Source organism: Cylas formicarius, unplaced genomic scaffold, assembly GCF_029955315.1.
Source record: "Cylas formicarius isolate icCylForm1 unplaced genomic scaffold, icCylForm1.1 PGA_scaffold_4__25_contigs__length_36172078, whole genome shotgun sequence".
NCBI classification, from domain to species: domain Eukaryota; kingdom Metazoa; phylum Arthropoda; class Insecta; order Coleoptera; family Brentidae; genus Cylas; species Cylas formicarius.
In genome coordinates, this window is record NW_026844334.1 from 829473 (window position 1) to 841802 (window position 12330).

General features: G+C 40.4%; 2 protein-coding genes across 4 annotated transcripts in view; one reads left to right on the top strand and one right to left on the bottom strand.

Annotated features, from left to right (window-relative positions):
* The window catches only part of LOC132701362 (probable E3 ubiquitin-protein ligase HERC4), an 18621-nt gene extending 11871 nt beyond the window's left edge, over positions 1-6750 (bottom strand). The window contains exons 1-3 of one of the 3 annotated variants that reach the window (XM_060669200.1): positions 6289-6750; positions 4518-4714; positions 1513-2203 (exon numbers count right to left, since the gene is read on the bottom strand). In XM_060669200.1, the coding sequence (XP_060525183.1) occupies positions 1513-2203; positions 4518-4714; positions 6289-6529 (1129 nt within the window). In that variant the 5' untranslated portion in view covers positions 6530-6750. The remainder of the gene's footprint in view (positions 1-1512; positions 2204-4517; positions 4715-6288) is intronic. The other 2 variants (XM_060669198.1, XM_060669199.1) reach the window with 2 other exon arrangements.
* Positions 6751-6918: 168 nt separating this feature from the next.
* The window catches only part of LOC132701361 (NPC intracellular cholesterol transporter 1 homolog 1b-like), a 14602-nt gene continuing 9190 nt past the window's right edge, over positions 6919-12330 (top strand). Inside the window, exons 1-12 of the mRNA XM_060669197.1 lie at positions 6919-7448; positions 7505-7735; positions 7948-8139; positions 8198-8348; positions 8996-9122; positions 9177-9375; positions 9433-9525; positions 9582-9799; positions 10664-10765; positions 10823-11028; positions 11521-11697; positions 11749-11950. Of these exons, the coding sequence (XP_060525180.1) occupies positions 7436-7448; positions 7505-7735; positions 7948-8139; positions 8198-8348; positions 8996-9122; positions 9177-9375; positions 9433-9525; positions 9582-9799; positions 10664-10765; positions 10823-11028; positions 11521-11697; positions 11749-11950 (1911 nt within the window). The 5' untranslated portion in view covers positions 6919-7435. The remainder of the gene's footprint in view (positions 7449-7504; positions 7736-7947; positions 8140-8197; positions 8349-8995; positions 9123-9176; positions 9376-9432; positions 9526-9581; positions 9800-10663; positions 10766-10822; positions 11029-11520; positions 11698-11748; positions 11951-12330) is intronic.

Here is a 12330-nt window from a genome sequence, read left to right on the forward strand (position 1 = left end):
TGTAAAATAATTACCCACATTTTGAAACATCATCTTTTCTCATAATATATCACGAATTTCCCAAATTCCCTAAATGTTTTCTGAAAGTTAATTTTTCCATACTTTACATTATTTCATTAGAATTTGCGAATATTGTGATTTGATATTTTCCCAGATACATGATTAACATTATCCAACTTTTATTTTTACATTTCCCAATATCACCATATTTCCCTAATATTTCTAAAAAATTAATTTTTCAGCTCCTTTTATACACCTTTCTACTTCATAATTCCCCACATTTCTCAATACTATGTTTTTATATCTTTTCCATATTTCCTATAATTCCCCACATTTTTCAATATAATTATTTTTTTAATATTTGATAATATTCCTGTAATTTTTTAGTTCTTGTTTTTCAAAAATTCCCCATATTTCCCAACAATTATTCTTCCTTAATGGATGCTTAATATTTCCCGATATTTAATTAACATTACCAATCTTTGGTTTTATATTCCCCAACATTTGTAAAATAATTACCCATATTTTGAAACATCATATTTTCTCATAATATATCGCGAGTTTCCCAAATTCCCTAAATGTTTTCTGAAAGTTAATTTTTCCATATTTTAGAGTATTTCATTAGAATTTGCGAATATTGTGATTTGATATTTTTCCAGATACATGATTAACATTATCCAACTTTTATTTTTACATTTCCCAATATCACCATATTTCCCTAATATTTCTAAAAAATTAATTTTTCAGCTCCTTTTATACACCTTTCTACTTCATAATTCCCCACATTTCTCAATACTATGTTTTTATATCTTTTCCATATTTCCTATAATTCCCCACATTTTTCAATATAATTATTTTTTTAACATTTGAAAATATTCCTGCAATTTTTCAGTTCTTGTTTTTTGAAAATTCCCCATATTTCCCAACAATTATTCTTAATTAATGGATGCTTAATATTTCTCGATATTTAAATAACATTACCAATCTTTGGTTTTATATTCCCCAACATTTGTAAAATAATTACCCACATTTTGAAACATCATATTTTCTCATAATATATCGCGAGTTTACCAAATTCCCTAAGTGTTTTCTAAAAGTTAATTTTTCCGTATTTTAGTGTATTTCATTAGAATTTGCGAATATTGTGATTTGATATTTTTCCAGATACATGATTAACATTATCCAACTTTTATTTTTACATTTCCCAATATCACCATATTTCCCTAATATTTCTAAAAAATTAATTTTTCAGCTCCTTTTATACACCTTTCTACTTCATAATTCCCCACAGTTCCCAATACTATGTTTTTATATCTTTTCCATAATTCCTGTAATTCCCCACACTTTTCAATATAATTCTTTTTTAATATTTCAAAATATCCCTGTAATTTTTCAGTTCCCGTTTAATAATTCCTCAATTATTCCTCCTTAATATTTCACAACACTTGCTTAACATTTCCCATATATTTAATTAATGTTACCAACATTTTGTTCTTATATTTCCCTAATTACCGGCGAATATCCTATGTATCACCAAGTTCAGCTCATGGGCGTCGTCTCTTAGGAGCAGGGCCTTCCCGCCGGGCGACACCCACGGTCCCAAAACGACCTGGGGCGTCGACGCGCTGCTAGGCTTCCGGGTACCCAACTGTCCGGACCCGCCTATACCGAAACTATAGACGCGCCCTCTGGAGGGCACCAAGGCGAGGCAATGCTGCCTACCGGCAGCTATCTGCGTCACTGTGGAACCCATCAGTTCGATCACTTGCCGGGGCAGGATCTCGTTGGTGCTGCCCCCGTGACCCAGCTGACCGTAAGTCCCCGCCCCGCAAGTGAACACGCCCCCGTCGGACGTGAGGAAAGCGGAGAATTCTTCGCCGCACGCGATATACTTGACCTTGAGGTTTCGCAACGTCCTCAATTGAGTCGGGAACATCTTGTTTAGGGCGTCGTTGAGACCGAGCTGTCCTTTGGTGTTTTTCCCCCACCCGTAGACCGCGCCCGATTTCGATACGGCGAACGTGTGGTTCGCGCCGCACGCAATGAAAGCGATCGGTACCCCTTTGAGGGAAGTGACGACCGAGGGTACCGGTTCGCCCGTCGTGAACGTACCCAACCCGAGTTGGCCGAAATTGTTGGCGCCCCACGCGAGAATTTCGCCCCCGTTGGACAGGGCGACGGTGTGACGTTGCCCGCAACACACCTGCGCAGACGGACTCTTTCAAAATAGATAGTATAGTACGACCAAAAATATAGTGCATTTATTGCTTTGACATTTTAAGTATTTTACGGTAACAATTTCCTAGGTCTTTTAGATTTTTGCCTATAATTTGAAAACCCTGTATATAATAGAAAAAATGCTTGAAATAAATGTTATTGCGCTGGTTCTTCTGAATCTGCCGGTTAAAGAACATATTTTTCTGGAAGCGAAAATTACCAAAAAAAAAATTTCAAACATTTTAAAAAAATACTTGGTACAATTGGATTGCGCCCAATTTCTACCGTTTAAATGTAGACACGGACTTTTACTTCTCTGCTAAATTTGAAGTTGATATCTGCAAATTTAAGACACCTAACATATTTTTCATTTAGCAAGGAATATCGGGAACACCCTGTACAATAGGTGAAAACCTTAAATACAAAAGTTTTTGTTGTCTATGCGGCCTATATCGCAAAATAAAAGAAAGTGAGGTCTGAATCATAGTCATTCTTCAGTTTTTTTGAATTTGCCCTGTATATTTTTGAAAAATTGTCAAGAATAAAAGTTTCTGCTTCTTCTGGTACAAGATTTTTTTTGGTCTCGTAACAGTTTTTGAAAAATGATGTTTTTTGGATACCCTTACACACGCGTTGTTTCATAGCAAGGTCCAAAAAACAGTCGAAAATCGCGAAAAAAAGATGGATGCCGGCGTCGGATCAGGGCAATTTCTTACAAGCTTATGTGCCTCGTGGAGGGTTAAAAAAATTCGATTTCATCGATTTTCGAAAGTAACAAGTGACATAGAACGCAATAAATTGTTACTTTGTAGTAATTTTTATATGTACATGTTTTAAAAAAGATTGAAAACATACTTATATCCCGCTTGCTGGTATAGGTGGATAAATTCCTAGGACGGTCCTGGAATGGTTACGGGTAAGGGTCTGCTCGGCAGGGACTGCGGTTTTGAAGTAATAAACAGTAGATAAACTCAATCAAGGGGTAAAAGCACTATATTTCTGGTCGAACTATATATTTATATATTTTGACATCACGCGGCCAAAATTCTACAGGCAGTTCAGAAATAAAGTTCCATTATTATTTCGTTTTTATATCTTCCAATATTTCATTATAATTCCTTTATTATTTTTTCCAACATTTCATTATTGTATACTCAATATGTTTCCCTTTCCTTTTTCCTTATCATTTCCCAATAGCTCGTTTTACTTTACATTTGCCAATATTTCCACAGTTTCCATCACATTCCCATATCATATCTAATAATAAATATTTAATACCCCATTTTTTCCAGTAGAATTTTTTCCATAATTTCCCAATAGTTGTCTTAAAATATCCTGATAACTCATTAATATTTCCCAATATTCGTATCATATTGTGCAACAGTTCGTTTTCGTTACATTTTCTAACATGTGTCTATTAATTAAATTTCCTCTTTGGAGCCCCCAATAATTCCACATTTCCTTTCCATTTCCTCATATTTCGTTTTACTTTATATTTGCCTATATCATGTATCCCTTAGTATTTGCCAATTTTTTCATATTTCTCATTGAATATTTAATAATTCCCCATACTTTTCCATTAATCTACCAACAGTTACCTTAATAGTTCCTGATAACTCCTTAATATTTCCCATGATTTCCATAATTTCGATTTTCCTTATAATTCCCAATATATATTTTTTTTCTTAACATTCTCAAATATTTCCATGATATTTTACCATTTTTTATTAATATTGTTGAATATTTCGTTCATATATCCTCAATATCCTTATATTTCCCAGTATTATTTTCTTCTTAATAATTCCCAAAATTTCCATATTTCGTCTTATTTTATATTTGCCTATATTTTATATCTCTTAATATTTGCCAATGTTTCCATATTTAGATTTAATATATAATAATTTTTTTAATATCTCCCAATATTACCCAATATTTCTCAATAGTTTGTTTTCTTGACATTTCTATAAAAATTCCCCATATTTCTCAATATTACTTTTTCTTTAATATTTCCCAATATTTCCCTATAATTTAGTAATAAACTATAGGGATGTTTTCTTTTTTTTTTTCTATCGTTTATATAGGAAGTATTGCGCTTATAAATTCCTTATATTTCCTACGATATATATATATATATATATATATATATATATATATATATATATATATATATATATATATATATATATTTCCAACAGCGTACGTAGACACGCACACAGGATGTCGAAACTACAAAATTTTTGTTTTTTTCGGAAATTTATAAAAAAAAACCTTATCGAAACCGACAAAGGCGGGGTACGCACCTGTACCAAGTGGTAGGGGGCGACACTGCGAATAATTTTCGGTACCGGTTGAATTTTTTCGCCCAATTGCTGGCCGAGCTGACCGTGGTAGTCGGAACCCCACGAGAAAGCCCCGCCCCATCGGCTAAGGGCGACGCTGTGCGTCGTTCCGCAAGCGACGCGAGCGATATCGTACGAATCCAACCCGATGACGGGCTCTGAAACAGACGAAAGAATTCGTTCTGCTTAAGTATTTTTTCGCCTATAGAGGGCGCGATGATCTATGGGAACGTGAAACTGACAAAACAAAATCGAAACCCACCACCATATTATATACGAGGGCCGCCTTTTATATTTCGTGATTTTCTTAAACTAGTCATGCCATCTGGCGACTGACGTTTTTATAGGAAAGTTTGACAGATTGAGGTTAGGCTTACTCGGTTAGGTTCTGGCGAGAGTGTTGTTTGTGTTTCTTGTGATAAATTTAAAATAAAAAAAAATTAAAATAAATAAAATGGAATCATTTTGATGCAATATTTTTTTAGAATTTTAGACGCGGACTAACTCAACAACAATGCATCGATGCACTTAATTCGACTTTTGAAGTTAAAGCACCAACTAGGACTATTGTATCGCTGGTTTTCGCACTTTTCCAAGTTCGTAAAATGGCCGCTAGGTGACGTAACCTCTACTTCAAAACAGAAAAAAAAAACGGATTTTCTCGAAAATATTCCAAATGTCAAGGTTTCGCTTACTGTTTTCTTTAATTATTGTGTATCACGAGGTCCTGCTGTCAATAAAGAACATTACTTTGATACTTTTTGATAAAACCAAAAAGTCACTTTACTTTTTGAACACACCTCGTATGTCCATGTTATATTTCATTGCCATGACCGATTGTATACATTTTATATGTTTGTAACATGCTAATGAAATGAAACAAAAAAGCCAGTTACCAATATCGTAAGAGATCATAAAATTCATTTCTAACAATGCTTAGTCGATATTGTGGAAACCAGTCACAATTTAAGGAAAGAGCGTTTTTTCACTGGTTAAGAGTTTCAAATTTAACGTTTTTTTTAGACAACACTTTTCAAGTGACCCCACAGAAACAAGTCGTTCGAAGTATTTTCCAAATACTTTTCAAAAATGGCCGAATAATATGATGTCCCACCATAATATTAATTATTTGAGGTTATTGGCTTCGAGTATGAATGAATGTATGGATACCTTCACTTTTGAACATTTGATTCATTGTTTAGTGTGAAAGTACATTCATCAGTGAATCAAATAATTTTTTAAAAAAACCCATCATTTCAAAACAAAATGCCTTCTTTGTCTTCACTGTTAACAACGTTGACGTTGTTAATTTAATATTGTATAACAATCACAAATAAAAATATTGTTACTATCAGAAATTTCCATGTTGCCATTATCAAAACAAAATAGAAATTTTGTTTTGATACTATCGCCATTTAAAAATGTAAATAATAAAAAAACCGGTACGCCAATGAGGTGCCAACAAAACAAAAGAAAAAACGGTTCGTTTTTGACAGCAAAACCTAGAATAGAGTTTTTAAGACAAGACAGGTTATCCGCTGAATAACTCCGAACACCGTGTATAAAAAAAATCTGCACCACCTGCATCCCGCGTTACGAAATCTCCGACATTTAACGGAACCGTGACGAAATTAAATATGTGTATGAAAGTGTTAGTACCAGCATCTCGAAGCGTGGACCACAACTCCCCCCAAGGAAAGTTAATTAAAAAACGAAGCAAAATGTTACATACTAAACAATGACATACGTGGCCTTTTCCTCGGTTGGTCGTGCCCCAGTTGGCCGTAGTCGTTGTTCCCGCAGGAATATAACTTTCCTTCTTTAGTTAGGAACAGTGTATGGTTATCACCTAAGGCCGCGTCTATCACAGTATCGGCTAAGCACCAGTCGTGCAAACGGGGAGTCAAAATGTGTTCCTCTTCGATGCCGCCGAGCCCCAGCTCCCCGTGTATCGTGCTGCCCCAAGCGTACATGTTTTTGACGGAACAAACGTTAAATAATTGATCTTTTTGTCGACAAGGCGCGTTTATGGTGGCATCGGTTTCCAATTCGGGGGGTGCTTCTTTTCAACTTGCGATTTAGTCGAACAAATTACAAACGCAACAAACGTCACATCGTTTTATCACTAATTATCGAAATCAAAATACGAATCTCATTTTTGATATCGCGTTCTATAGGTTAGGTTCATGTCATGGAAGTAGTGGTGGGAGGATTCGAATCGGCACAGATTCGATTCGAAACAGAAATGGGTGACCGTTGCAGATGGATTTTCTAGTGCATAAACGAGTTGTACGACACCTTTCCTTGATTTTATGTAAGTTAACGTCAATTTATATGTAAAATGGCAAGCGTGCTTTACAACGACGTCATAGATGGACCAGTTTTTCAATGCAAATAAGCTAACGACTAACAGCTGTTGGTCTGTGACTATTCTACCATCTTCCATATTTACTTCGTTGTTTGTTCGTCCATGTTACAAACGATCAAAATAATTTAACGTCAGCTATGAAATAGATGAAAAATGAAAAATTTTCTCATATCGGTAGAGATTTTTACCGTTTTCGAAACATCCAAGTCCCATTTAAAAATCGTAATAAAAAAAAGGAGTTAATTTATTTAAAGGAACTTTAATAGATGTGCCACGGCTCATAGAAGGGACAAAATACAATGACAAACCGATCAAGAATCACATTTCTTAAATAAACTTTAAAACCACCGACAAATGTGCTTTTATTTATCAACCTCAAGATTGTGGTGCAGGTGTTTTCGAGTACCGAAACTGATAGAGATAAGAGTCCTCCACACACATTATCAATCTTTAAAAACGCTATGCGACGGCGACAACGGACCGCGGCCACCGATCGAACTGCCGAAACACCATGAAAAAAACGGGTAAGCGCGGGTCCCCGCTAATATTTTGTGCCCGACGCGAATACTTCTGTTTCCAGCGCTCGGTTTCCAAATTCTCGCTATCGTTTGCGTCGCGGGGACGTGCGACGCCGAACTGGTCCCCCAATGCAGTTTCCTACACCAGTGCCACACCGACGAGAAAGGTCACGCTTACAACTGCCTCAACGACAGTTTACCGATCCCCTTCGAAGCGACGCATTCCAAAGCGGACGAAGCGCGCGCCAAACTCAAACAGTATTGCCCGTTCTATTTCGACGGCGCCAGCGACGGTGAGTTTCGTCTGAAAACCCCGTCTCGGTTGTGAATAAACGCGACCATAACCTCTTATTTGCTCGTTACTCGAAAAAACAAGAAGAAATCGACCGGCGTCAAGCAGGGTATAGGAACAAACGGTCGTCGGCCGGCGTCAAGCAGGGTATAGGAACAAACGGTCGCGTAGAAATCGCAGGTTCGGTTTGTGACGTAATTGACGTGATTGCAGATCCGATCGACTTGTGTTGCGACGTCGATCAGATTTTAAGCATGGCCGACGGTTTCGTGAGCGCCGCGGCGTTCGCTAGGTGCCCGACGTGCGTCAAGAACCTCCAAAAGTTTTATTGCACGTTCTCGTGCTCACCGTATCAGAAGAACCTGACGGCGGGTTACGAGAAAAAGCAACAGATTTTCCAGAGCGGTATGGTTCGCACGCGTCGATTTCGACGCACGCGATTGTGACGTATTCCGTTTTCCAGCGTACGCTTACTCCGTATCCCTTTACGTGACCGATGACGTCATCGACGGTATATACGACACGTGCAAAGACGTGTCCTTGCCCAGTACGGGTGAGCGCGTCCTGCAAAGCACATGCGGCAGCTACGGGGCCATCTGGTGCAACCCCACGAGGTCAGAATTTTCCCCTTTTTCTTTATGCACAAACTTGCAGATGAATAAGAGAAATCCGGAGTCCCAATAGCGATTTGAAAGAAATTACATTAAATTATGTATCTTCTAAAAACTAATTTCAGCGCAATTCTCTTATATTCAGGCCTGGTTTGGGTTACATTTACGGTGGTGAAATTAATTCGTGGCGTTTTTGACAACAGATGGCGCTAGTGGTATAGAATTTTTTGTCCCTGGTTTGCACGTTTTAAAAGCGGTGATTTTGAAGAATTAGGAAGATTGCTTAATGAAAATTCACGCCAGAGCCTTGAATATATATAATATATATAATTTTTTTTAGTCACTTTTTACGATTTCGTCTGTTTAATTATTTTACTATTTTGTAAGTTTCTTTTTCTTCTTCTTCTTTTACTTCTAGTGGCCAATTGTACTAAAGGTCACTCGGCCAACTTTCGTAAGACATCTAGAAACCGAACAATACACCATAGAAATCCATAGGCATCCGCATAAAACTAGCACTAATTCGCAAAACTATAGGCGTTACGTCACTCGCAATTCAATTAAAAGATGTACTAAACAAATTTTTTTCAAACGAATATCCGCCATCTTCTTCCTTTTTCTGAGCGGGCGTTTGTGACGCGTTTTCGCAGATGGTTCGACTACATGAACGACCCGTCGCAGAATCCCGTGACGCCATTCAAAATCAATTTGGTAACGGTAAACTCGTCGTGGGAGGGGGCGGTTAATTTTCCTATTCTCGGATGTGACCAGGCGTACGTAAGTGACACGCGCGCGTACTAAGTACGACCGAAAAGAAGACCCGTTTCTCAGGACGATTCGTCGGCGTGCAGCTGTTCCGACTGTCCGAAGAGCTGTCCGGCGAACCTTTACGACGTCATCGACGGGGATCTCGAGCAAATGCTCGGCGACGTCACGACGACCGGGTTTTACGTCGCCGTAGGCACCGTCGGCGTCGGATTCGTCGTGCTGTCGCTTCTTTTGTGGTTGTACAGCGCGCGCGCCGTCCGAGGTACGCGCGTATTATAATTTTTTTTTTGTCTTAAACCGAAAATGAATGACATTGCAGTCGAATCGGAACCGGCAAAATCTCGCGACGCCGCGTGCGTCGAGCGTCGCTTCCGGAGGGCCCTGCGAGAGTTTTTCAAGGTGTGGGCGTCAGGTAATCGGCGTCCCTTCTGACCCCGCGCCGCGGTGAACTGACCGAAACTTTTTCAGCGATGGTCGAGCACAAGAAAAAAGTTCTAGGGGCCTGGCTGGTCGTGACGATCGCGTTGTCGCTCGGCTATCTCCGCCTAGTAGTCACGACGAGCCCGATCGAGCTGTGGGCATCGCCCGATAGCCAGACGCGCGAGGAGAAGGACTTTTTCGACGCCCACTTCACACCTTTCTACCGCACCAATCAGATATTCCTGAAGGCGGTCGGAATAAAATCGGTAACCGCAGGCAATTTGGGAGAGGAAGAAAGAGAAGGGAGAGATATGAGCGAGACATGAGATATGAAAGATGTGAGAGATATGAGAGATCTGGGAGATATGAGGAAGAGGGAGAGAGAACGGGATATATGACGGAGAGACAGAGGGGGTGGGAGGGAGGGAGGGAGAGATGGGTGGGAGAGAGAGATCGGGAGATTGGGGGAGTGAAAGAGGGGTAGGACAGAGGGGGGAGAAAGAGTGTTGGAGAGTGGGAGAGGGAGGGGAGGGGAGTGGGAGGGGTGGGGAGAGAGAGAAAGAAATAGAGAGAACAGAGGCGAATGAATAGAACAGTGTAAGAAAGAGACATGAAGAACGGGAGTCGATAAAGCGGAGAGAGAAAAAAAAGTCAGAGGGAAGATGATTAAGAGAAAGGCAGGTAGCAGATGCGAGAGAATAGAAGAGTGTAGTAGAAAGAACGAGATTTGGACAGGGAGATAGAGAGGAGAGAGAGAGGAGAGAGAGAGAGAGAGAGAGAGAGAGAGAGAGAGAGAGAGAGAGAGAGAGAGAGAGAGAGAGAGACAAAGAGAGAGAAAGTTTAATGGAGATGAATGAATTGGAGGAGGTGAATGAGAGCGATGGGGAGCAGAGGCGAGAGAATAGCAGAATGTAGTAGTAGTAGTAGTAGAGAGAACAAGTTTGGGAGGAGATGGATAGGAGGAGAAAGAGGGAGGGAGGGGAGGGGAGAGGGAGTAGCAGGGAGGGAGGAGGTAGGGAGGGGAGAGGGAGGGAGAGAGAGCACAGGCGCCAGAGTAGGCGTATGTAGGAGGAGAGATACACAAAGAACGAGAGTAGAGAAGAAAAGGTGACGCCATCGCGATATTTCAGATCGAGTTCAATTCGACGTACGGCGGGGACATAGTGCTTGGACCGGCTTTCGACGAGACGTTCCTTCGCAAGGTGTTCGAGTTGCAGAAACTGGTGGAGAACGTAAGTTCGACAATAACCTCGTTTTCGCGCCCCAACAAAAAAAAATCGCGTTTTTAGATAACGGTGACGCATGACGACGCCGACGACGCGCGCGCCGTCGGATTGGACGCGATATGTTACGCGCCGACGCTGAACCCATTTTCCGCGGCGAAAACCATATCGGACTGCACTGTGATTTCCCTGCTCGGACTCTTCGAAAACGATATCGAAAGATTCTCCAATGATAGTCACGCGAGCACAGAGAGGATTATCGGATGTTTGCAGTAAGTAGGAACGCTTGGACGCTGAAAGAAAGAAAGTATAGATAGAAAGAGAAAGAAAGAGAAAGAAAGAGAAAGGAAGGAGAGAGAGAAAGAAAGAGAATGGAAGGAGAGAGAGAAAGAAAGAGAAAGGAAGGAGAGAGAGAAAGAAAGAGAAAGGATGGAGAGAGAGAAAGAAAGAGAAAGGAAGGAGAGAGAGAGAAAGAAAGAGAAAGGAAGGAGAGAGAGAAAGAAAGAGAAAGGAAGGAGAGAGAGAAAGAAAGAGAAAGGAAGGAGAGAGAGAAAGAGAGAGAGGGAGAGAGCGGGGGGGGGGAGAATAGACTGAGAGAGAGTGAGAGTGGAAAAACAAACAGAGTTAGGAGAAAGAGAAAGTTGTATGAGAGATCATAGAGGTGAGAGAGATAAGGAAGTTGCAGAAGAGCTTGGGTAGGACCGAAATAGACACGAAGGAATGACTGAAAAAAAAAACACGTGAGTTAATAAAAATATCGTCAGGTCTCCTTACGGGATCAACTGTCTGGCGCCGTACGGTGGACCCATACTGCCCGGCTTGGTGATGGGCGGGACCACGCAGTCCGACCACTTGGACGCTACGGCGGTCACGCTGACGTTCATCGTTGAAAATCACGAGAACGAGGACGACCTCGCGGACGCGCTGGCTTGGGAAGAAAAGTACGTATAGGGGGCGTGAGTTATCGATGCGATTTGCCGATCCTGTTGCAGATTTATCGAGACCGTGAAACGGTGGGAGGAGGAAGACATGCCGGATTACGTCAGCGTCGCTTACAGTGCGGAACGCTCGATCGAGGACGAGATCGCGAGGTCTTCGAAATCGGAGGTGCTGACGGTCCTGATCAGTTACCTCGTGATGTTCGTTTATATCGCGACGTCTTTAGGCAAAATCGACACGTGTCGGACGATCTTGGTAAGTGCGGCGAAGCTTAGAGAGATAGAAGCTTAGATAGAGATAGAAAGAGGAAGTAGAGAGACAGTTAGCGGTGGGAGAAGAGGGGAAATTAAGATAAGAGAAAGAGAGAAGGGCGAGGAAGGAATTTAAAGGCAAGATAGAGGAGATAGAAGAGTATGGAAAGTAATTCGAAATAAAGATAAGGGAGAATGGTAAATGAGATATAGGGAAGAACGAAAGTGCTAATGAGAGAACTAAGGAAGGAGATTAGAGAAAATAAGGGATGAGAGACAGGAAAGAGATGTAAAGGGAAACAGGAAAAAGAGAGACAGGGAAGATGTAGAGCTGAGAGGGAGAGAAAGTGACAGCAATACGGGAGATACGAAGGAATGGGGACA